Raw genomic sequence first — 24,709 nt, forward strand, 5'->3', positions numbered from 1 at the left:
TTGTGCTATAAGTGTAAAACACACATCAACTTCAAAAATTTAGTGAAAAATAAAATGTATCTCAATAATTTTTATATTGATTAAATGTTTAAATGATAATATTTTGGATGCTTTGGGTTAAACATATTAAAATTAATTTCATCTGTTTTCTTTTAACATTTTTTAATAGAGATACCAGAAATTTTATTTTACTTATGTTTATGTATTTGTTACTTTTTAAAAACTTTTAAAAAATAGGTATTTGTTAAAAAAATTTTTGTTTATTATTTATTTTCTTTATTTTTGAGAGAGGGAGAGAGAGAGAGACAGTGTGAGTGGGGGAGGGGCAGAGAGAGAAGGAGAGAGAATCCCAAGCAGGCTTCACAGTCAGTGCAGAGCCCAACGCAGGGCTCAAAATCACGAAACTGCAAGATTATGACCTGAGCTGAAACCAAGAGTCAGATGCTTAACCGACTGAGCCATCCAGGTGTCCCTGTATTTTATTACCTTTTAAATGTTTATAAGTAATAATCTCTACACCCAATATGGGGCTGGAACAAATGACCTGGAGATCAAGAGTTGCAGACTCTTCTGACTGAGCCAGCCAGGTGTCCCTGTATTTGTTACTTTTTTTTTGAGATATAATTGACATACATTTATTAGTTTCAGGTCTGCACCATGATGATCCATATTCGTATATATTGTGCAATGATCACCTCCATAAGTCTTCTTAACATCCATCACCATACATAGTTACAAAAATTCTTTTCTTATGATAATTTTAAGATCTTCTCTCATAGCAACTTTCAAATATACAATACAGTAGTTTTAACTATAGTCCCTATGTTGCACAGTCCCTATGTTGTACTTATTTATTTTATAAATGGAAGTTTGTGCCTTTTGGCTCCCTTTATCCATTTTATCCACCCCTTCCCTCTGTTTCTGGGAACCACCAATCTGGTCTCTGTATCTGTGAACTGGGGTTTTTGTTTTGTTGTTTAGAACCCACATATAAGTGAGAACATACAGTATTTGTCTTTCTCCATCTGTCTTGCTTCACTTAGCATAATGGCCTCAAGGTCCATCCATATTGTCACATATGGCAAGATTTCATTGTTGTTGTTGTTGTTTATGACTGAATAGTGCACACACACACACACACACACACCATTTTCTTTATCCATTCATCCATCAGTGGACAACTTAAGTTGGTTCCATATCTTGGCTATGATAAATAATGCTGAAATGAACATGGGGGTGTGTATATCTTTTTGAGTTGGTGTTTTTGTTTTCTTCAGATAAACACCAAGAGGTGTTAGTTCTAATTTTTAGAACCATCAAAGCATGTGCACCGATTTATATTTCCACCAAACAGCACATAAGGTTTCCCTTTACATTCTCACCAATATGTTGTCTTTTTGATATTAGCCATTCTGACAGGTATAAGCTGATATCTCATTGTGGTTTTGATTTGCATTTGCCTGATAGTCATGTTGAGCAGAATAATAAAAAATACAGTTGCTTGCCTTTTTTTCTGATGGGACAGCACTATTCTGGGGGCACTTCGTAGTATGACAGAATAGAGAGAGTTCATTTCATGATCGTGGATCATGTTACTTTTAAGACTTTGTCAGTTCTGCCAATTTTTTATTAACATTTTCTTCTGATACTTGTTCCTTTCTATTCCTATTCCCTAGTCTTGGCCCCCTGCAGCTTTAAACTAGATCCTATATAACAAATGATTATTGGCTTCATTTCCTCTCCTATAATCTATTCACTGTACCCCTACCGATTAACTTTTAGGAAACCTTTATGTAGATTTTTTTTTTCCTATGCTCAAAACCCAATGATTACAGTCTGGGGAGTTTGTAGATTCTGGGTTTCCCAGAGATTCCGAATGAGTAGGTGGGGTGGGGCCCAGACTTTGCATTTTAACAGGTACCCCAGACTGTCTTACACAGGAGGTCCGAGGAACAATGATATGTAGGACTAAGCTCAGATTCCTCAAAGTAATTTTCAAGGCTCTTTTTACCTTCATAATCTGGTTAGTCCAATCTGTCTGAGGGAGAATGGGAAGCAACCATTACCTAGAGAACGTCTGGAAGAAAACAGGCTTCTGTCCTGGGAAGCTTTGATACGTGCTTTACTGAGGCCAGTGATTTGGTCCTAAAGATGTTTCCAGCGCTGCTGTTCCATGACCCTACACTTACCATTATGATTATCTACAACTTCAGGGTAATTTTTCCAAGCTTCTGTCTGAATTTGAGGAAGTCAATCTCTTCAGTACTGCACTTTATAGTGCTGATATCATAACATGAATCTACATAGACCAAGATAGTTTTGACATGTGCCCTTTTACACAAATTGTTCTCTTTGGTTTTCTATTGAGTAGCTCCAGGCATCTTTAGGGATACAAATATCAGGATTTAATCAAATAAGCTCTCATTCCGATAGATAAAGATTACGGTGCTGCAGACTTGTGAACCATATCTAGTTCAGAGAATCATTTTGAGTTTTCTGCATGTTTGCTGTTGCTGACTGTGTCTCATAAAAATTCGTATGTTGAAGTCCTAATCTCCAGTCTCAAAATTTGGAGACAGCCTTTTAAGGAGGTAATTAAGGTTAAGTGAGGTCATAAGGGTGGGGTCTAATCCCACTGGACTAGCGTCCTTCTAAGACGAGGAAGAAACACAGAGACTGGTCTCTCTTTGCATGCACACAGAGGAAAGGCCATATGAGGACACACAGAAAGAAGGCATCTGTCTGAAAGCCAGAAAGGCCTCATCAGAAACCAACCTGCTGGCAGCTTGATCTTGGACTTCTAGCCTCTAGAACTGTGAGAAAATAAATGTCTGATGTTTAAGCCACTCAGTCTGTGGTGTTCTGTTACGGCAGCCCTAGCAGACTGATACAATAGCCAATATTTAAAATTTGGGAGGTTGCCTGTAAAAATCTGAATTTCTTTGGAGAAGTTGTAAGATTGGCAACATCTGGCTAGAGATGAGGACTGATTTGTCTGCATTCTCTAGTTTTCCAGTCTCCAAGAATCCCTTTCTCTCCCAGACATGAAGACTAAAGGTCAGTGACCAATTGTGTTACTATTATTTTATTTTTTATCATTTTTTTAAAAATCCAGTATAATTAACATACAGAGTTTCATTAGTTTCAGGTGTACAATATAGTGATCCAACACTTCCATATATTACCTGGTGCTCATCATGACAAGTGCACTCCTTAATCCCATCACCTATTTCCCCCATTCACTCACCCACCTCATGCCAATATTATTTTAAAAACAACAACATATCTAGCTCATTCTGTTCATTTATGTTACTTGCCTAGCCCTTGTGAACACTTAGCTTTATAATCACTAATGTAACATATCTACTGACAAAGGTCAGTTTTCTTTCCAGTAATGCAAAAGGATTTCCATTTAACTACCCACACTCTCTCTGAACTTCATTTTTGATATATGGTCATTCTCTGTAAGCAACCCAACCAGCTATAGATTCTTCAAGCTTCTATCAACCATACTGATATCACTAATATACCTTTCAATCATTAAAATAAATTGGGACATAAATCTAAAATAATGACAAATCTTAACTCTGAACATCATGAGCCAATTATGTAATTTGCAAAGGATGACTTTTTATCAACTAATAAATCAGGGTGGCATGAACTGGCAGAAGAAAATCTCCCTTTGGTCTTGACAGATGCAAATAAAGAATAAATTACTTTTACTTGAAAACTTGAAAATAATGGGTTGGGAGTATAAGGATTCCATATGTTACATGATTTCAAGTCAGCCATGACAGTTGTGCATCGAAACCATTGAAATACTAACTTTACATCTTGCATTTATAGAAATTAAAGCGTAAACCATTTTAAGAGGCAGAATATGTAATAACCATTTGTCAGAGAAAGCAGGAACAGAAACTGGAGACACAGAGATTTGAGTGGAGAGAGAAAAGGAAACCAATTACTGAAAGGCAAAATTTAATCTAAAATTTGAGCATAAAAGAATAGCTCACAAAAGGGAAGACCAGAAGTCTATGATAGTCTACTGTATTTACTTATTGGTGGGCACAATTTTGTTGGGATTGTGTTTCTATTAGATTTATTCAGGCAAAATATATTAGTAAATCACAGTATTGTTCATCTTAGGTATCTATAATGAAGTAGACAACTGAATGGGTCAAAATCATTCTTTTCAAAACAACAACATTTTATGAAGCAATCTATCAATGACCTTTTGAGTTACTTCATTTGTTGGCTTCCTATGTGCTTGGGACTAGAATTCATTTGCTTAGTTTACAGAAACCAAATAACAAAATGTTCATAACTTACTATGGGCCACCCCAGCATGTATCAGTTATACTGTACTGTTGATTAGGTATAGTTGAAAGCTATTGCAAATGTTCATTTTGAAGATTATAAATATTTCAATAGTGGTTTAGATGTTGAAGCTACAATTCTTTTTTTGTCAAAACAACAACAACAATCCTGCTCATTTATTTTATCTATGGATTATGTATACCATTTGTTAACTGAGGACCTCTCTTTTAAAGTTAGTATTAGGAAGAACGTCTGCCTTAGAAGTTTCCAAATAACAAAAAAGTAAAATTCATTGGGAGTGTCTTTAGGGAAAAAAAGTCATTCATGTTCATCGTGAACAGATTAGAAAACACAAATGAGCAAAGAGAAAACAAAAATCATTCGTATTGCACCATTCAGATATAATCATTTGTTTTATCACAGTTTGGTGTATTTAAGTTGTGTCTTCTTCCGTTGTGACTAGCTGCATGTATATAATTTTCTAAAAATGTGCTCACACTGTATATACTGCTTCAGAACCTGCTTTCCAATTTAACAATATTTTACAAAAGGCTTTCTATGTCATTAACTAGCATTCTATAACATGTTTTCATTGTATTGCTAGACCATCATTGAATTAACCAAAGTTTTTCCTAACATTTGTACCATTAAAAACAATGATGTGGTGAATACTCTTGTAGAATAACTGTTGGGCACAATCCCAAAGGCACACAAAGTTATGATGCTTTTGGTGTGCATTGCCAAATTTCCCTGGCAGTATGATTGTGCCCATTTAGATAGACCCTAGTATGATACGAGATTATCTGAGATTATCAGTACAATTCTGTACTTATTGTATCATATTGTATTGTATTTTTTAAAGTAGGCTTCACACCCAGCACAGAGCCCAGTGTAGGGGCTTGAACTCATGACTCTGAGATTAAGACCTGAGCTGTATCACTTGGGCCGCCTGGGTGGCTCAGTCGGTTAAGCGTCCGACTTCAACTCAGGTCCCGATCTCGTGGTCTGTGAGTTCGAGCCCCGTGTCGGACTCTGGGCTGACGGCTCAGAGCCTGGAGCCTGCTTCAGATTCTGTGTCTCCCTCTCTCTCTGCCCCTCCCCCGTTCATGCTCTGTCTCTCTCTGTCTCAAAAAATAAATAAACATTAAAAAAAAATTAAAAAAAAAAAAAGACCTGAGCTGGGATTGAGTCAGACATTTAACCGACTGAGCCTCCCAGGTGCCCCTCTTCTGTATTTTAAATGAGATCACAAGTAGGAAATACTTAATACAGTCCTCGACATATTAGTATTATGTACGATTTGGTTCTCTTTCTGCTCCAGTCTCACTGAGGGACAGAATTCTACTTTCTACATTTGAGTACATGAGAAAGTGGTTTTTTGGGGGGCATTTAGTGCATATGAGGCAGGGAGGTTCTTAAGTGGGTTTCCTTATTGTTTTCACTGAATTATAGGAATAAACATAGCTTATTTCATTCCCAAGTCTTCTGTGGGATGAGATTAAACATCTTGAGTTAATTTGGACTGTGAAATGATCTTTTAAACCTAATCCCATCAGGTAAAAGAAAAAGAAGAGATTTATTCAACCATCTCAGTTGTCTGCTTATCAACAACTGAGATTCTCATTTTCCTAAATGGAAATAAACTTTCTGAGTATTTTGGATCTAGTGTCTCAATTCCATGCAAATGCCTTAGAGAGTATCAAAGTAACAGGATTTACAGTGCCACCCCCTAAGAAAACCAACCTTCTGTTGACTGTCAGAACCTAGGAAAGTTTGAAAAAGAAACAAGTTATTTCTAATGCAAGTGATGCTGAGAGTAGTGAAAGAGCATTCACTAGGGACAGCAGACTGATCATGGCAGGGATTTCTAGAAGGAAGCCCTGCAAACCATAGACAGTGGGAGATCAAAGAGTATCTACTTAAAATTCCTTCCACCTTAAACTCCTTTCAAACAGAAACAGCTGGCTATCACCAAGAGTATATTGGATTCCCAGGATGTCCTGGGAAAGAATAAAACCTAAAAAAAAAAAAAAAAGAAAAAAAGAAAAAAAGAAAAAGAAAAAAAAAAGAACTGTTGCTGAAAACTTATAAGGAATTAATGTTGCCAGCTTTAAATAGCAGAAAATAAATACAACACAAAAAACACTTACCAAAAACTAATGAAAAAAAACAAAAAAACAAAAAAAAAACCCACGAGTGCCATTGCAGCATGTAGTGGCAAAGAAATGGTGTGACTGTCCCCATGTTTGTTCTCTGATAGCTGTGAGCACTTTCACTCTCTTTGACATTTTCCTAGTAAGATCAGAGTTTTCTGTTATGACATTTCATACACACGCATACACACACAGAGTCAAAAACTGACCCTTAAATTCAGCTTCTCATTTGTAGTACCCAAGGATACCAACTTTCGGGAGTTTAAGAATTTAAAAAAATTCTTAGGAACATACAAGATGATTTTCATGTTAATTTCCTTTATCTGTTTCCAAGTGCTTAGCTTCTTTAAAAATGCTTAGCTTCTTCATTTTTTAAAATGGCACTGTTGCTTTTCTTTTATGTATTTATTAACCATAAAACATGAAAACCTCCAGCTTTCTTCTATCAAGCACAGCATAAAGGAATAATCCTTCTTTACCATCACTCATCCAAAATTTTTTGTGTTGCAATTGTTTACCTGGTACTTCCCTTCACTCCTAGGACCCATTAAATCCAAGAATAACTTGAAATCCTAAGGCAGTGGTAAAAGCTTCCTTTAGTAAAAATGGAATAATGTTATTTGTTTTCTATAGCTGTCATAATCCATGATTTCTAGAGGTATTTTGAATGTTTGTGAAGCACAGCCCAATGGCAACTTTAACATTAGAAGCGTGTTGATAGTTGAAGAATTTACACTTTTATTTAAATTCAGTTCTTAGTTGGCATCATTAATAGCATTGCCTTGTTCCTATTATCTTCTTTTATAACCTCCTCTGAAAAGCAGGGAAGATGAGCTGGTGTTTTAAAAACCTCAAAATTCTCAGAAACTTCTTTTTACCAGAGAATCTATCACTAGTATAATTTTTCATCCTGTACAGGCTTTTCATTTCATACAAATTATTTGCATTTAATTCAATTAGGTTTATGATCTTCTCCCAATTATGATGAACATAGATAGTACTTAATACTTTTTTAATAAACAGCCTAGACTGCTCTTCAAAGAATTAACTGACATTGCCGGTTTATGGAGCTGGTGCATACAAAGCTATTTTCCTGGCTAGTATGAGATGCTTGGGACAGTTAGTTCCCAAACATTTCAGCACACCAAGGTTACTTATGCGATTCTTTTAAGTGACCTCTCATGTTTCCACAACCTGATAAAATGCTATTAATCTTTTGTGGCCACCTTTTAAAAAAGTACTTCGTGTGCTACAAATGAGTTCAGAAATTTCAAGCTATTTATGTGAAGTAATAGTATCCTTACAGCAGCGTAAATTAATTCTTCAATAAAAGTGTTGGTCAGTCCTATGAGGGAAATAAAACGTATAATTGTTTATGCTTTGTAAGCCCCAAAGTAAAAATCCTGCTCATTGCTTATGTTTCTGTGATTTGCATTATCTGGTATGGTGACAGTTACACATGATCTTCTCCGATGTTTGGTCGTATTTAGGAGAAATCTGGAATGACCTCAGGATGCTCTCTCAGGTCCTGCTGCTCAAATCTAAATTCTGTTTAATAACAGTTCGTGAAATCACCACGTCTCCCTAGAGCTCTCGCGTGGGTTGCAAGTGATCAAACAGACAACACCATAATGACGGGGCAGTGAGATAGGTTTAACAGAAAGGGAATTCTAAAGACATGCAGGAATGACTGTGAAACTGCACACCAGGAAGGCCATACCTTTTATTAAAATCATCACAAATACAAAAATCTCACTGAAATAGGTTTATGTACCGTATACATATATTCTCCAATTCCTGGAAAATTATCACAAACTTATTGGCTTTACATTTCATTACATGGCATATCCCTAAAATGTTAAATAGAACAAAAATATCTATGCAGTTTTTGGATGGAGAGCACCCTTTGCTATTTTTAATTCCTGTCTTTTCATCCAGACATTTATCTGTTTGTAAAGGATTTGCTAATAAATGTTCTAGGCTTCCTGGCCATGGGACTGCTATGTTCTCTGTCATGTAAAATTTGGTAGCTTATAATGTTTGTTCACATTTCAAGTGTATCTTGCCTTTTCTGTAGCAAGAGCCAGTCTGCGGATGTTGGATATACAACCAGCTGCGGCTTCCTGGAGGTCCTGGTCAGTGGATCCAACCATATCCAGCAGAAGCTGTCACATGTAAAAGAGAAGGAGGGATCGTCAGGGAAATACAAATCAAAACCACACTCAGATATCACCTCACACCAGTCAGAGTGGCCAAAATGAACAAATCAGGAGACTATAGATGCTGGAGAGGATGTGGAGAAACGGGAACCCTCTTGCACTGTTGGTGGGAATGCAAATTGGTGCAGCCACTCTGGAAAACAGTGTGGAGGTTCCTCAAAAAATTAAAAATAGACCTACCCTATGACCCAGCAATAGCACTGCTAGGAATTTACCCAAGGGATACAGGAGTACTGATGCATAGGGGCACTTGTACCCCAATGTTTATAGCAGCCCTTTCAACAATAGCCAAACTATGGAAAGAGCCTAAATGTCCATCAGCTGATGAATGGATAAAGAAATTGTGGTTTATATACACAATGGAGTACTACGTGGCAATGAGAAAGAATGAAATATGGCCCTTTGTAGCAACATGGATGGAACTGGAGAGTGTGATGCTAAGTGAAATAAGCCATACAGAGAAAGACAAATACCATATGGTTTCACTCTTATGTGGATCCTGAGAAACTTAACAGAAACCCATGGGGGAGGGGAAGGAAAAAAAAAAAGAGGTTAGAGTGGAAGAGAGCCAAAGCATAAGAGACTCTTAAAAACTGAGAACAAACTGAGGGTTGATGGGGGGTGGGAGGGAGCAGAGGGTGGATGATGGGTATTGAGGAGGGCACCTTTTGGGATGAGCACTGGGTGTTGTATGGAAACCAATTTGACAATAAACTTCATATACGGAAAAAAAAAAAAAAGAGGAGGAGGGAAAGGGAAGCAAGTATAAAACCATTAATCTCAAGGCATAAAGTTAGGCTTTGGAAGCAACTTTAAATATTAAATGTTTTTTAAAGTCACCAGAAAGAAAGAAAGAAAGAAAGAAAGAAAGAGTACAAGAAATTCCATTTAGGCAAATGCAATTATAAATGCTGCTTCACCAGAGGCAGGGATTTCTCATGAAATGCTCACCATAGCTATTTTCTGGAGCCAAACTGGACCGGTTACTGCCTCCTTCGTTTGGTCATTTAACCTCTATAAATTCTGCTTTAAAATTTCTGTTGCATTCGTTCTGGCTTTTCTGCCTCCAAGGAACCATAGCACACCATACCTAGACTATTAGTGCGTACCCTTAGGTTTAGTTTCTCTGCATTCCAACCCATCGGATCATGTCACAACCTAATTATGTCAATCCCCTAACTGCACCGACTCCCAGTGCTAAATAACTAGGGCCCAATCTGTTAACTTGTCCTTCAAAGGACTTTTGTGCTCTGGCCTCAGTTTACCTTTCTAGCCATTCATCTTTCTCCTGCTCCATCTCCAAGGGCACACGCTTCCTCATTTCTTTTGTCTTGCTTGATGCCATCCCTGTACCTAAAAGGCTGACTTTCTAAATTTTATCTTTCATTACCCAGTTAACTTTTCCACAAAGCCTCCATGATTTCCATCAAATAAAATGGCATTTCTCCCCATCAGAACTCTCCTAGCAGTTTACTCAAATGCCTCCTACTAATATCTTCCCATTTATTCTTAAAGTTTTGTTTTTTATTTATTTAAGTAATTTCCACACCCAACGTGGGGCTCAAACTCACAACCCCGAGATCGAGAGTCATATACTCTTCCAACTGAGCCAGACAGGCACCTGTACATCTTCTCTTTTAAACACATATTTGGATTAATGTTTTCTGTCCTTCTTTAGGTTGTAAACTCTGAAACTTATAATTCCATATCATGTCTAATACATAGTAGATACCAAATAAATGTCAAATAAATGGGTTAGAACTTTAAAAATATATCAGTTATGATTCCAGTGAGTAGTTCTGACAAAGGACTTGAAAATCTGAGCTGTATATTCTCTACACAGTAGTATGTGAGTACAAATAAACGTTGATAAGGACAGAAAATAGGGATGACTTGATAAACTAAGAAATACCATAAAGTATTATGAAACATCTTAAATATGGCAGGCTTCGGGGTTGGCTGCTATTCCCCAGGTAATAATAGAAGTTATTTAAAAACTTTTATCAGGAGAGTGGCATGGCCACATTTGTGCTGTAGAGCGATAACTCTCCTGGTACTGTACAGAACATGGACTATAGAGAAAAGAAATGGAAGGGTTCTGCGATGCTTCAGGCCAGAGAGGATGAGGACTGAATACAGCAGGATGGAGCGGTAGGGTGGCCAGAATGAATTCAAGGGATGTTTGGGGGTTAAATCATTCAACAAATGGCCCAAGGATAACTAGTTATCCAAATAGAAGAAAATGAAAATGGTAATCTCATATCATACATAAACATCATGTCCAGGTAGATTACTGATTTATTTTTTAAAAATGTTTTATTGGAGAGCCTGGGTGGCTCAGCCAGTTGAGCGTCCAACTTTGGCTCAGATCATTATCTCTTGTGAGTTCGAGCCCCGCCCCACTTTGGGTTCTGTGCTGACAGCTTACAGCCTGGAGCTTGCTTTGGATCCTGTGTCCCCCTCTCACTTTCTGCCCCTCCCCCACTCATACTCTGTCTCTCTCTCTCTCTCAAAAATACATTTTTTAAAATGCTAGTTTTTGAGAGAGAGAGAGAGACAGACAGAGTGCAAGCAGGGGAGGGGCAGAGAGAGAGCGAGACACAGAATCTGAAACAGGCTCCAGGCTCTGAGCTGTCAGCAAAGAGCCCGATGCGGGGCTTGGACTTGTGAACTGTGAGATCATGACCTGAGCTGAAGTCAGATGCTTAACTGACTGAGGCACCCAGGCGCCCCATTAAAAAAATTTTTTTAAGTGTTTGTTTGTTTGTTTATTTATTTAGAGAGTTAGAAAGCAAGTGGGAAAGGAGCAGAGAGGGAGACAGAGAATCCCAGGCAGGCCTTGCAGCTGTCAGCACAGAGCCCAATGCAGGGCTCAAACTCACAAACCATGAGATCATGACCTGAGCTGAAACCATGAGTCTCAACTGACTGAGCCACCCAGGTGCCCCATGGATTAATGATTTAAATAAGAAAGAAAAAAATGTAAAAGATTTAGAAGGTTGTAGATGAGAAAACTCTGAACAAATTGAGGTATTGAAGGATGTTTGGCTTCTCAGGTCCTTGACCTCCTTGTTGTCCATGATCTTCACCACATTTCAGCCCCTTGTGTCCAGGGTCACCCATCTTTAACCTCTCCCTTCTACTGATTCCTTCCGATCATCATTTAAACCATGTCCCCATATTTTAACCTCCCTACTACCCTGCCCCCACCACCACACTGACTCCTTTTTTCTCTTCATTGCCAGATTTCTTTAAAGAGTTGTCTGGATTCATTGTCTCTAGTCTATTCAATCTACTCCAGGTTGGCCTCTGCCTCAGCTCCCCACTGAAACAGCCCTCTCAAGGTCATCAAAAACTTTCATCTTGCAAAGAATAGACATTTTTGACGCCTCTTATTCAGCTCCTTAATAGTGTTTGATATAACTGACCATCTTCTCCTCTTTAAAATGGTCTATGCTATTGGCTTCTTATATCATACTGTCCTTGTATCCATTTGTCCTCACCTTCTTGGTCTTCAGTGATGGCTCTTTCTCCCCTTCCCCTCCATAAGCTGTTAGAGTTCCTTAGAACAAATTCCTCTTTTATCTTCTGTTTTCTCTCCCTTGAAGGTTTCTCTTTCACTATCTGCCTTCAAATATCATTTATCTGGAGCCATCTTCTCAACTTATGCCTCCACCTCAGAATCTTCTTCTGGAGAGCACACTTCATATCATCTTCTTAGACATCTCCACTAGGCAGTCTCACAACTATCTCAAACTTAATATATAGATGAAGTTTCTAATTTTTTTTTCTGTGTAAACCCAGGTTCCCCCACCTCCCCAGTATTCTCCTATGTCAGTGAAGATATCACCATCTAGTTTCTCAAACCAGAAATTTCCTCACCTTACACTCATTCCTACCTCATCTTCCCTGCACTCCATCCTACAATTATTGTATCTTTGTGATTCAACTGCCTACACTTATTCCAAAGTCATTCGCTTCTGTTGTCATTGTTACCACCCCTGTAAAGCCTACAGCAGGTTCCCACTGTCCTTGCACACTCTCTTGCCTGGCCTGCAATCAGTCGTGCAACACTGCATCCAGAGTAATGTCCTAAATTGTAAAGTTCACCAACAAGGGGCAAAATTCTAGAGAAACAAAGGGAATAAGACATGATCAAATCTTCTGAGATTTAAGAGAAAGAAATATTCTCTTCTGAGTGAGGGAAACAGGGCCATCTGGGGGAGTTCCTGCCTTGGGAGTTTTGCATTGTTCAAGTAATTAAATAAGGAGGCCATTAGATGAGGTGGCTCTAATGTTTTGGTGGCCTGCATAAGCAAACCAAAACCTAAACCAGAGTCAACACACTTGAGTCTAAGAAAATGAAACCTGAAGCCAATCAATCACAAATAGCCAACTAGGCTCTCCCAAACAAGGCAACTGCTTATGCTATAGCCAGTCAAATAATTTCCTTGCTTTACTTCTGTATCTTTAAAAAAAATTTTTAATGTCTATTTATTCTTTTTTTAAAAAAATTTTTTTTCAACGTTTATTTATTTTTGGGACAGAGAGAGACAGAGCATGAACGGGGGAGGGGCAGAGAGAGAGGGAGACACAGAATCGGAAACAGGCTCCAGGCTCTGAGCCATCAGCCCAGAGCCCGACGCGGGGCTCGAACTCACGGACCGCGAGATCGTGACCTGGCTGAAGTCGGACGCTCAACCGACTGCGCCACCCAGGCGCCCCTAATGTCTATTTATTCTTGAGAGAGAGACAGACAGAGACAGAGTGTGAGTGGGAGAGGGTCAGAGAGAGAGGGAGACAGGATCTGAAGCAGGCTCCAGGCTCTGAGCTGTCAGCACAGAGCCTGACGCGGTGGTCGAACTCACAAACTGTGAGATCATGACCTGAGCCAAAGTCAGATGCTTAACCGACTGAGCCACCCAGGAGCCCCTACTTCTGTATCTTCTTTATTGAAAACCTTCCCTTAGCTCCTGGCAGTGGAGTTCTCCTAACCACTTTTAGTTTTATGCTGCCTGGTTTGAATCATGCCTCAGTTTATGTTTTAACAGCATTACTGAGTGTTTTTCTCCAGCATTACTCAATAACTGAGGTGTAAGTTGGAGGAAATAGGTTGTGGGACTGCAATTCATTTGAATAGTTATATAATCCAAGCTGGGTTGGGAGGGAAGTACAAACAGAAGGCTACTGATGTCTGGAAGAACTAGGAAGGGAGACCTCAGTGAAGTAAGAAAACAGTGTTAGTGCTGTTTGAGCTCATTGAAGCTGAGGAAGAAGTTGAAAAATAGGACATTAGAGCATGAGAATTGATTATCTGGAGTTTAAGATTCTATAGATAAAGTTGACTTGATTATTAAAAAGGATCAATAATCCAGGTCCAGGATGTGACCATGGGAACACAGGTCAATATAGGATTATTAGGCAATTGTATATGTGCATACATGTGTGCATACACACACACACACACACACACACACACACACACACACCTATGAACACATTTACTTAACTTATATTCTTATTCTCTTTCTCTCTCTGCATAAAGAGGAAATAGTGGAAAAATAATGAGAAGGAAGAACACAGTAGCCAGCTCTCCTTGGTTACTGGCTTAGATGTCTCGGTATTATAACTCACACTTAAATCCCTTTCCTAGCTTGCAACTTTAACTCTTGGTCTACAATGCCATATTTTTATCAATTTATCTATTTGCTTATGCCTCATCTTACTATCATATGAAAGCTGTTAAAGCAGATATACCTATATGAAGCTTAGACTATTTCCTCTAAATGTGTACTTAACACAATTTCATCCATCACTTTTTTTTCATACTCAAACATTTTAGCTGTCTACCTTCATTGCTGGAACCCTCCACCACTCTTGAGTATTGAGTACTAGCTATAAATGAGGAGATTTTGTTCCTGTGCATCATTACTAAATCAATAAACAAGAGTCGTCCCAGTCCTGACCCCAAGGAAGCCTGATATCGATACTTCTCTATTCTCAGATGGAACAATTTTTCTTTCAATTCTGCTTTCCAAACTTTAAATTGGTTCTTTAATCAAAACAAAACATTCCAATGATTTTTTTGGTAAATTATATAATCTCTTGAGGATTTTGAAAAGTTATTAATAATTTCCCTTTACATAACATATTTTCTCCCTCCTTCTCCCAAGTAGATGATTCAAAAGAATTCATGAGTCCCCTCATCGATTCCATTGTTTTATAAATATAGCATTAAATTCTCCCAATAGCCTAATCACTTTAATAAACAATTTTTATTACCAAATTAATTTTTTATTACAGCCATATTATTATAATGAAGAATGTCAGTTACGTGTAGGCTTTTCTGGGCCCTGGAAGAGGGAGGCCTGATGCTACATTAAAAGCTTAATTTCTGGGGCTCGGTCAGTTAAGCGTCCGACTCTTGATCTTGGTTGGCTCAAGTCATGATCTTGCAGTTTGTGGGATCAAGCCCCGCTTTAGGCTCTGTACTGACAGCGTGAAGCCCGCTTGGGATTCTCTCCCTCCCTCTGTCTCTGCCCCTCCTCCACTTGTGCATATGCTCTCTCTCAAAATATAGAAATATGTTTAAAAAGCTTGAGGTCCACAAGAAAATGGGATGTATAGATAATCTCGTGTCCAACTTCCCTATATAAGTTGTTCAAGAAGTTGGAGGAACACAGATTGCCAGATCCAACAAGCCCACCTAATGCCTATCCCACAAGGCCAGCCAGTCTTGCTTTTGCTCTGGTCCTTGGTCTCTCATCCAGTAGATTCTGTTGTGGCTGTTTTTCAAATCTGGGAAGAGGTGAAATAGAGTTCTAGCTGTGAACCCAGACTATCTGAGCAGGGAACTAGACACTTTCTAGAAAAGGCAAACAGTAGTCAAGGGTTTTGAGGTCAGAGCTCCTTGGCTTTGTATCCTGACTCTTCCATTTCACTTAACTGGACAGGTTACCGAACCTCTAAACCCTATGTTCCCATAAGTTTAATGGGATCACCTGCCTCTGAGGCTTATTGTGAAGATAATAGAGACCTTTAAACAATGTTTGAGCACCTCTATTCACAGCTTCTCCCTGTCTTTACACCCTTTGATCTTCTTCCATACCCCTCTTCCTGTTTTGTCTAACTGTTCTCCCTGAGCCGTGTACGGATCCAAGTGTGCAGTGCATGAGAGGAAAAGCTGGAGAACTCAGGCAGAGAGAATTCACACCAGAAAGGGCAGAGGATTCCTTGTGGGAGAGAAAGAAACAACATGTGGGGAAGGAAGGGAGGAAGGTGGAGAGAGGGAAAAGCTTATAGGGGGGTTATTTTAGGAGCAACTTTAGGGTGAAACAGATGTACTGAGAATAAAAAAAGATAAGAGGATTTTAAAGAAGTTTAAAAGTACACGATTGTGCTGTTTTCAAGAAAGAGTGAAACTAGGATTACAATTACTTTCAACTGCTACTTGGTTGCCAGGCTTTTGTGTTGACTGCATTTCCATGTCGGGACTGGACCATGAGGCCACTTGGCTTCATACAGGTTATGCATTTGAATCACACAAACCCATGCTCGGTACAAAGTAAGAGCTCCATAAGTGGTATTCATTATCATGGTGATTATTTCGCCAGTTCTGAAGTCTGGTTCTGGCTTCTGTTCCCTGGAGTCCAGCCCTGGGTAGTTGGGGAGGAATGAGGAAGCAGGAATTTTGGCCCTAAGGTCAGTCTAGCCCTGTCAGCACCTGCTGCAGTCCCCACCTCATCTCTGGTTGACCCCTCTGGGCACACCAATGGCCCAGGCTTCACTTGGCATCAGCTGTTGCCGCCGCACCTTGCAAGGCTCTCTTGGAAAGCAGCCCCTTGGGCTGATGCCTGCCAAAACCCAACCTGCCTTCTGCCCGTACTCCCTCATATCTTCTTGCTGCTCTGTGGCTCCCCCCTCCTCTGGCGTTCCAAGTCAGCTGCATTTATTCCTAAACCCTGGATGCCAGTTATATAATTTCATATTATATAAACTAATGAACTGTGAGTGTGAAATGGACTAGTCATAACGTTTGGCAGGCTGCTGGCATCTCGGTGTTTCAGAGAGCCTGCAGTGTGTTGGCTGTGCCAGGAATCAGCTAGATAAAGGTTGCAGAGAGGAGGATCTGCTGTGCATTCGCTTGCTTTACGTTAGGATGTAACGTTCAGTCAACACAGGACCCTTTATAGGACTTGACTCTGTAAATGACTTTTTCTAGGACCTGTGTAACTTCTAGCCCCGAATGCATTAAGAGGGCTGCTGCTCTTTGGGGAATTAATTTAGCCCAAGTTTCTTGCATTAACCGTGAGGTTTCATTCCATATCACATATGGTACTTAGTAAATGTTTAGTCTAAAAGCTCGACCAGTGGAACCCAGCAGTCCAGTATTTTGAAGGCCTAAAGTAGAGGCAAGGGTGAAATTTAAAAAAATAAAAGGAGAAAAGGATGGCTTAGCACAGTACATGTGGTAGGCAGTGAGGTTGCTTCCTTAAACGTACCTGGAGTGACTCACTGGCATTGGGCCCGGAGGTTACCTAACATTCATACAACGTGAAATGATTTTATTAGCTACCAAGCTTACTGTGTGCCAGGCACTGTGATTTATTCTTCACTAGTTCATTTATCCTGCTCTGCCCATTTTCCTTAGCCAGGAACATTCTCAATCAAGGGTACAGTGTTGGAAGTGTAGAATTTTCTGTGTGCTCAGGGTATGAATGGCTTGACATTTGAGAGCACTCACTTCTAGGACTCTCTTGGTGATGCTGCTCTCTGAATTTATTGTTTTTCCTCTATTTTTACTTATTGTTGTCAATGAATGTTACTCATTGCTCTGCTAATACACCTGTAGGTTGTGTGGCTAATGCTGCTTTACAAACTGAGTAAGGATGTGTTACTTTCCCAGACCACCATCTGAAAAACATGTACTATATACGTGTCTTGGTTTTGAATTGGACTCGGGAATATATGCTTTTATTTTTCTGAAGAGCTGCATAAGCAAGCTAGGGCACTCAGAGGAATGCTTTAAAATGACTATAAACGTGGGGCGCCCGGGTGGCTCGGTTGGTTAAGCGGCCAACTTCAGCTCAGGTCATGATCCTCCAGTTCACGAGTTTGAGCCCCGAGTGGGGCTCTGTGCTGACAGCTCGGAGCCTGGAGCCTGCTTCAGATTCTGGGTCTCCCTCTCTCTCTGCTCCTCCCCTGCTCACACTCTGTCTCTCCCTCTCTCTCAAAAATAAATAAACATTAAATAAGTTAAGTATAAATAGGGGCGCTCGGGTGGCTCAGTCAGTTAAGTGTCTGACTTCGGCTCAGGTCATGATGTCACTCACGGTCTGTGAGTTCGAGCCCCGCGTCGGGCTCTGTGCTGACAGCTAAGAGCCTGGAGCCTGCTTCAGATTCCGTGTCTCCCCCTCGTTCTCTGCCCCTCCCCTGCTTGTGCGCTCTTTCTCTCTCAAAAGTAAACATTAAACAAAATGAACATAAACATCTGCATAACAGAGACGTGGAGCAAACTTCTGTACTGGATGGGCAGCTAACACAAAGTAAAGAGCAATGGATATTTTCCAACCACTAAAACACGGGGCAAGGTGAGGCTGGTTTGGAATACTTTGTGATAATAACTAAAAGGGGTACTTTTTTTTTTTTTTTTTTTTTTTTTTTTAGGAAAGTGAGATGCAAATTGGGTACAAGTGACTATGGAAGCAGTGTACTTTTTTTGGTACATATTTTTTTGCTCTGTAGACATTTTCCAGCTATAAAAACATTTTTGATATTATAAGGGGGAAAAACACCTCAGGTTTACCTTTTTGAAGTGTTTGTTCCTTTCAAAAACTTTCCTCTTTTTAATCTTTCCCTCCCCCAAACACACCCAAGGACTTTAAATTTATTGGAAGTTTCATATGTACACTGAAGGAACACTAGCCCCCCTTGCTTTCACACTTAATTGCATAGAGCACTTTAAAGCATCATTCAAACACATTACTTTTTACAACGTTGGCGTGAACGCGGACAAGGGGAGGGCACAAAGCGTGGTTTGTGGATTGGGCTAACACGAATAACTTCCTCTGGTGGCAAAGGCTTTGATCTCAAGGAGCGTGCCCTCAGCATGCAGCTGTGACCTATGATTCACATCCCCTGGAAGGTGAGACAAAGGTAGCATGGGAATCGGTGTCTGCATTCAATTTTTACTTGCATATCTAACAGCTCATGATTTTATATAATAGTTCAGTCGTATGAAAAAATATGTACCAATTTGAGTGATAACAGATTTTCTTGTGGTTTGACTCCACATTGTTTGGGTGAACACAGACTGGAAATAGGAGTTTTAATTAGAGCCGGATGAGCTCTGAAATACCTGCATGCACACCAAGCTAAGTGGGTTTTCCAGGAAGATCTGGAGTTCCCAGAGCTCATTTGAACCGTGAACCCATTTGCTGTTTTCCAGTTCACAAGGCACTGCGGTGTGGCTGTAGCACTAACGCCCAGCCCAGTAACAAGAAATGCATTTGCACCGTGTCTGCCCTGCACAGCGGCTTCCAGGCTGCCCAGGTTGGCTGCCGCTCCTCCGCGGTTTCTCTCACATCCCGACTTTGAGCCTTGGTAATTTATTTCATATGACGGCTCACCAGAGCCGGGGGCCTCAAAACACATTCTGCATTTGCTGGTTGGGGCAAAACCTTTGATTCTGTTCAGTCAGTGAAGTGAGCCAAGGGGCTTGCCTTACAGCGGTGTCTGTCTGCCTCCCGGTGACAAGAGCGTGTGCCTTATTTACGGGATCTGAGGTTCACGTCTGCAAAGCTTGAAAGTGGGGTCTACTTGTTTGATCTGATGCTTCTTCCGTGCACATGTTCGTTTGCACTTGAGTAGGTTTGCTCTCTGGTTCTTCCACGTTGCTTTTCCATGAGCCTTCCAGTAGAGAGCTTTGGTGCCCAGGCACGCACGCGCGCGCAGAGACGCGCACGCGCAACTGGAGTGCTGGGTCTAGAGTTCTGGGAAGTAGAAATGGGGTATAGAATAGATCGCCAAAACCTTCTAAAGAATGCTAGAAATTGTAGAAATGGACAATTACTGGCTGCATCAGGAGACGGTGAGACCCTACACTCTTTGTCAGAGGAAAAGGAAGTGGCAAGTCTTCACCTGACCTGGGGGGAAGTTCATATCATTTGGAATGGCTTCAAGTTGCTCTTCAAATCTTATTCCTATCAAATATGAAGAATACCTGTGCATATGGGAGTTTCCTGGCAAGAATGCTAAAGAAATGATAGGCTAAAAATGGATTAAAAGATATAAGTGGACAGGGTCGTTTAGCATTGCATTCTGCTACTGGGTGGATCAAAGTGACAAAGATAATTCTCTGGAAGTTTATTATTATCTGTAATACCTCCATAAAGAAGGCAAAGTTACATCTTTAAGGATCTCAGAATAAGGCCTGGCTCACAGTAACTGCTCTCTAGTTGGTAGCCATTATTACTCCAATAGAAAACATACTTCAGGCATGTCCACTTGTCCTGATGCTAGTAACAAGTGACATGTGACAAAACGTATCCAGCACTGTGTTGGTTGGCATGACTAATCCTCTCAAGAAGAAGTCAGGCTGGGGGCGCCTGGGTGGCTTGGTTGGTTAAGCGTCCGACTTCGGCTCAGGTCATGATCTCACGGTCCGTGAGTTCGAGCCCCGCGTCGGGCTCTGTGCTGACAGCTCAGAGCCTGGAGCCTGTTTCAGATTCTGTGTCTCCCTCTCTCTCTGCCCCTCCCCTGTTCATTCTCTGTCTCACTGTGTCTCAAAAATAAATAAATGTTAAAAAAAAAAAAAAAAGAAGAAGTCAGGCTGTTGCTACCCAGTGCAGGCTGAGAGTCATGTGGGTGGGCACCTCTGTAAGGAATGACAAGACTCAGCAGGGCAGAGTCTCTGAGTTCCTATCAAGTTCTGCTTCTGTGATAGGTTCTAAGAGCCCCTTCTGGAGAATTGGGTGAGCCCTGAGAGATATGGCTCCCAGCAGGTGGGCCCCTGGCAGCTTGTAATATGCATTTGTTACTGCGGGTCCCAGAGAAACATAGTAGATGGAATAGACCACTCTGTATTTGCTGCCTTTGGTTTCACTATGGCTTTCGTCTGGTTTTTAGTAGTAGGTCAGAGAACACTTCTGTGGGGTAAAATGACCTAGGAAATAGATAAAGCAGTCAGGAACTTTATCAATATGTGGTTAAGACAAAATCAAATATGAGTTAGAAAATAAGTTGGGCTCACCAACATTCTTTTTGAAGATTTCATGATATTGGCATAGTCTCCTCCAGCAGCTTCTTGAATAATGTGCAGACGTAAACTTCTGTTTTAATTTTTAAATTTTTTTTAAAATTTATTTTTGAGAGAGAAAGAGACAGAGCATGAGCAGGGGAGGGGCAGAGAGAGAGGGAGACACAGAATCTGAAGCAGGCTCCAGGCTTTGAGCTGTCAGCATAGAGCCTAATGCGGGGTTGAAACTCATGAACTGCAAGATCATGACCTGAGCTGAAGTTGGCCACTTAACTGACTGAGCCACCCAGGCACCCCAGAGGAGGTAAACTTCTTAAGGCTCACATGTCTTCTCTCATACTTGATTAAGAGTTTGCCTGAATAGAAAATTCTAGGTTAGAAGTAATTATTGAAGAGCTGAAAGAGTTTTGAAGGCATTGCTCCATTTTCTGCTTGCTTCCAGTATTACTGGTGAGAAACCCAAAGTGTTCATTTTTTTTAAAGCATTAACGTTTTATTTATTTATTTATTATTTATTTATTTATTTAATTCATTTATTTTTAAATGTTTATTTTTGAGAGAGAGAGAAAGACAGAGCATGAGTGGGGGAGGAGAAGAGGGAGAGGGAGACATAGAATCTGAAGCAGGCTCCAGGCTCTGAGCTGTCAGCACAGAGCCTGACTCAGGGCTCAAACCTACAGACCGTGAGATCATGACCTGAGCCAAGGTTGGCCACTTAACCAACTGAACCACCCAAACCCCCTAATGTTTGTTTATTTTTGAGAGAGAGAGACAGAAAGACAGATAGACACTCGGGATGAGTGGGAGAGGGGCAGAGAGAGAGGGAGACACAGAATCTGAAGCAGGCTCCAGGGTCTGAACTGTCAGCACAGAGCCTGACTCAGGGCTCAAACCTACAGACTGTGAGATCATGACCTGAGCCGAAGGCTTAACCGACTGAGCCACCCAGGTGCCCCTAAAGTGTTCTTGATGTTTGGTTTCTCTTACTTGTTCTTTTCTTCCTCTCCTCTTTTGAAGATTACAGAATCCTTTATTGTTATTACACTTAATGTTCTAGAATTTTACAATGCTATATCTTGTAATAGGTCTGCTTTTATCCATTGTATACAGGGCACTTGATGTGCCATTTTAATCCGGCAATTCATGCACTTCAATTCTGGGAAATTCTCTTGAATTATTTCATTTCACTTCCTCCTCTTTATTTTCTCAGTTATCCCTTTATGGAACTAATATTCTGAAGTTAGATTTTTTACACTGGCTCTCTAATTTTTATCTTTCCTTTTTCCTATTTTCATCTCTTTATCTTTTTGCTCCACTTTTTAAGAGATTTCTTTATCTTCCAATTCTTCTATCGAATTTGTGCTCCCTGAATGTTCTATTTTTACAGAGTCCTGTTCTAGTTTCATGGATGCAATACTTTTTAATTTAATTTAATTTAATTTAATTTAATTTAATTTAATTTAATTTAATTTTAGAGAGAGAGCATGCACACCAGCTGGGAAGAGGCAGAGGAAGGAAGAGAGAAGGAGCTTGATGCAGAGCTCGATCCCATGACTCTAGGATCATGACCTGAGCTGAAATCAAGAGTCAGATGCTCAACCAACTGAGCCACCCAGGCACCCAGATGCAATACTTCTATATCACTCTGAGGATGTTCACTTTTTTCCCTTCTCTCTTCTATACTCCGTTTCTTCCAAGGACTGATTTGTTTGTTTCTATTTTTGTTTCAGTCTGTCTTCTACGTTCAAGATATCCTTCAGATGTGAGTTGCTTGTTGGATGAATGGAAAGTTTGGGCTCATAGGTGGGGCTTGTTGACTTTGTTTTACTGCAGGGTAACCTGGGTGGTCTCAGGGTCACTCAGAGTTGTGCTCTCCATGAAGACACCAGACTGAAGGGGCCTAAAATGCAGCTCTCACTTGCTCACCAATTCATGAACACTGGTCAGGGACTACATCTTCCTGAAAGGATGCCTTTTTCTTCCTACAAAGGTGTGATCTTTTTAAGTCTTTTTAACATGGTCAAAGCTATATCTGCCCAGAGGGATCATCTTTTTCTAATTCACACACAACAGCTTTGCACAGGCCAGTAGAGGCCCTGGAAAGGCTGGTTGGGGTTCTCCCCAAGTCAATATCTTGAAATCTTTTGTGTTGAGCTGGTCAAATTCTCCAAGGAAGAACTTTTCAAACTCCAACCCACAGAGGAAGGGACTGGTCTGTAGGGATTTGGGACTGAATAGGGCACACAGTCCATTTAGCTTTCAGTGTTCATTACGGTCACTTTATCTACATCTTTGGTAGAATATCTTTGCCTTATAGTGGCTGCTGTCCTCTAATCTGAGACCCTATTTTATCTTCTCTAGACATCTCCTGAAGTGGGGAAGTGGCTCTAGGTTTTCCTCAGTCTTTCTTATTGTGGCCTCAACCTGGAACCCTACCAACCAGTTCCAGAGGCACTTAGTGCTACCAGTTCCTAATATTTTGAGGCTTCCACATTGTAAACTGGGTCTGTTATCAGTTTCTCCTACTGTTGACTTGGCATTCTGATTCCTGAGGTCTGTTAGCCAGTTGTCACTCTTCCTCTGAATTTCAATTTACAAAATTTTGTTATTTTCTCCTCTCCAATTCTCCCTGTTCTTGTTGGTCTTGTTTTTTTTTTTTTTTTTAAGTCCCTTGAATGTAACATTGGATTTCAGAAGCAAATAAAATTAGATTCAGGAGTTTAATTTGCTACTTTACTTGGAACAAGCTATAGGTTTTCCCCAGACTCCAGGAAAAATGTCCTGGATATCTACTCTGGATACAATGCCTGAATTTAACTTGGGTTATCTCCCATTGGGAAGAAACTGAAAGTCTCTATGTGGTTATCTATGTTCTATTGTTAGATCAGTTTTATGAAAAATGTTTAGAAATAATTTTTTGGAGGGAAGTTGTGTATATATATATATATATATATATATGAAATGTATGTATGTATATATGAGTCTCCAGCTCAGGCCATTCAACTGCCTGCTTGACATATGCACTTGGATATAAGACATGTGTACTCGGTTTCATATGAGCAAAGCTCAACTCCTGATCCTTCCTTCCAACACCTGCTTCCCCATGGCCTCCTCACCTCAGTTCATGTCAACTCCTCTCTCCCGCTGCCTGGGCCAAAAATCTTGGGGAGTATCCCTGATTTCTCTCTTTCTCTCACTGCCTTTATCTTCAAAATGTACCCAGAATCTGACCTCTTCTCATTACCTCCACTGCCGTGATCTGAGCCACTCTCAACTCCTGCTTGAATTTAAGGACTAGGCCAAGTTTTTGATATGCAAGTAGACCTGGAGCTGGCTTTGAAAGGTATAAGCTAGAGAAAACTAAATCACTCAGATTGGCAATTTGGGAGAATCTTTCTTTCTTTTTAAGAAGAAAAGGCAGAGAAGAGAAGAGACAGTAAAGTGATCCACTGGGAGAATGAAAGCCTAGTTCAGAAATGGCCATGGGGATTTTTAGGAGTTGCCAAATGTAATACTTGACTTGGAACTTATTGGCATTGCTGCAATGTATACTGCCTTCCATCACTACAAATCTTTGATTTTCTAATTTACTGTTTTGCTTTGCATACAATGGCCTTATAAGAATGTTCTTGTTTTGTTTGTTGTTTTCATGAAGATAGAAATTAGTGGGGAGGACAAGATAAAAGGGTAAAGTTTCAAGTGTATACCAGCTCTTTGTAATATAGGAACAAAATGCTTACAGAAGTGAAACAATCCATAACCTG

At 40.1% G+C, this 24,709-nt stretch overlaps 1 protein-coding gene across 1 annotated transcript in view; it reads right to left on the minus strand.

Moving 5' to 3' along the window:
* Positions 1-8,169: 8,169 nt before the first annotated feature.
* Positions 8,170-24,709, minus strand: part of ODAD2 (outer dynein arm docking complex subunit 2) — a 179,597-nt gene continuing 163,057 nt past the window's right edge. The window contains exon 20 of the mRNA XM_045465769.1: positions 8,170-8,635. Coding sequence (XP_045321725.1) covers positions 8,522-8,635 — 114 coding nt within the window. The 3' untranslated portion in view covers positions 8,170-8,521. The remainder of the gene's footprint in view (positions 8,636-24,709) is intronic.

Source organism: Leopardus geoffroyi, chromosome B4 (assembly GCF_018350155.1).
Source record: "Leopardus geoffroyi isolate Oge1 chromosome B4, O.geoffroyi_Oge1_pat1.0, whole genome shotgun sequence".
Taxonomy (NCBI): Eukaryota; Metazoa; Chordata; class Mammalia; order Carnivora; family Felidae; genus Leopardus; species Leopardus geoffroyi.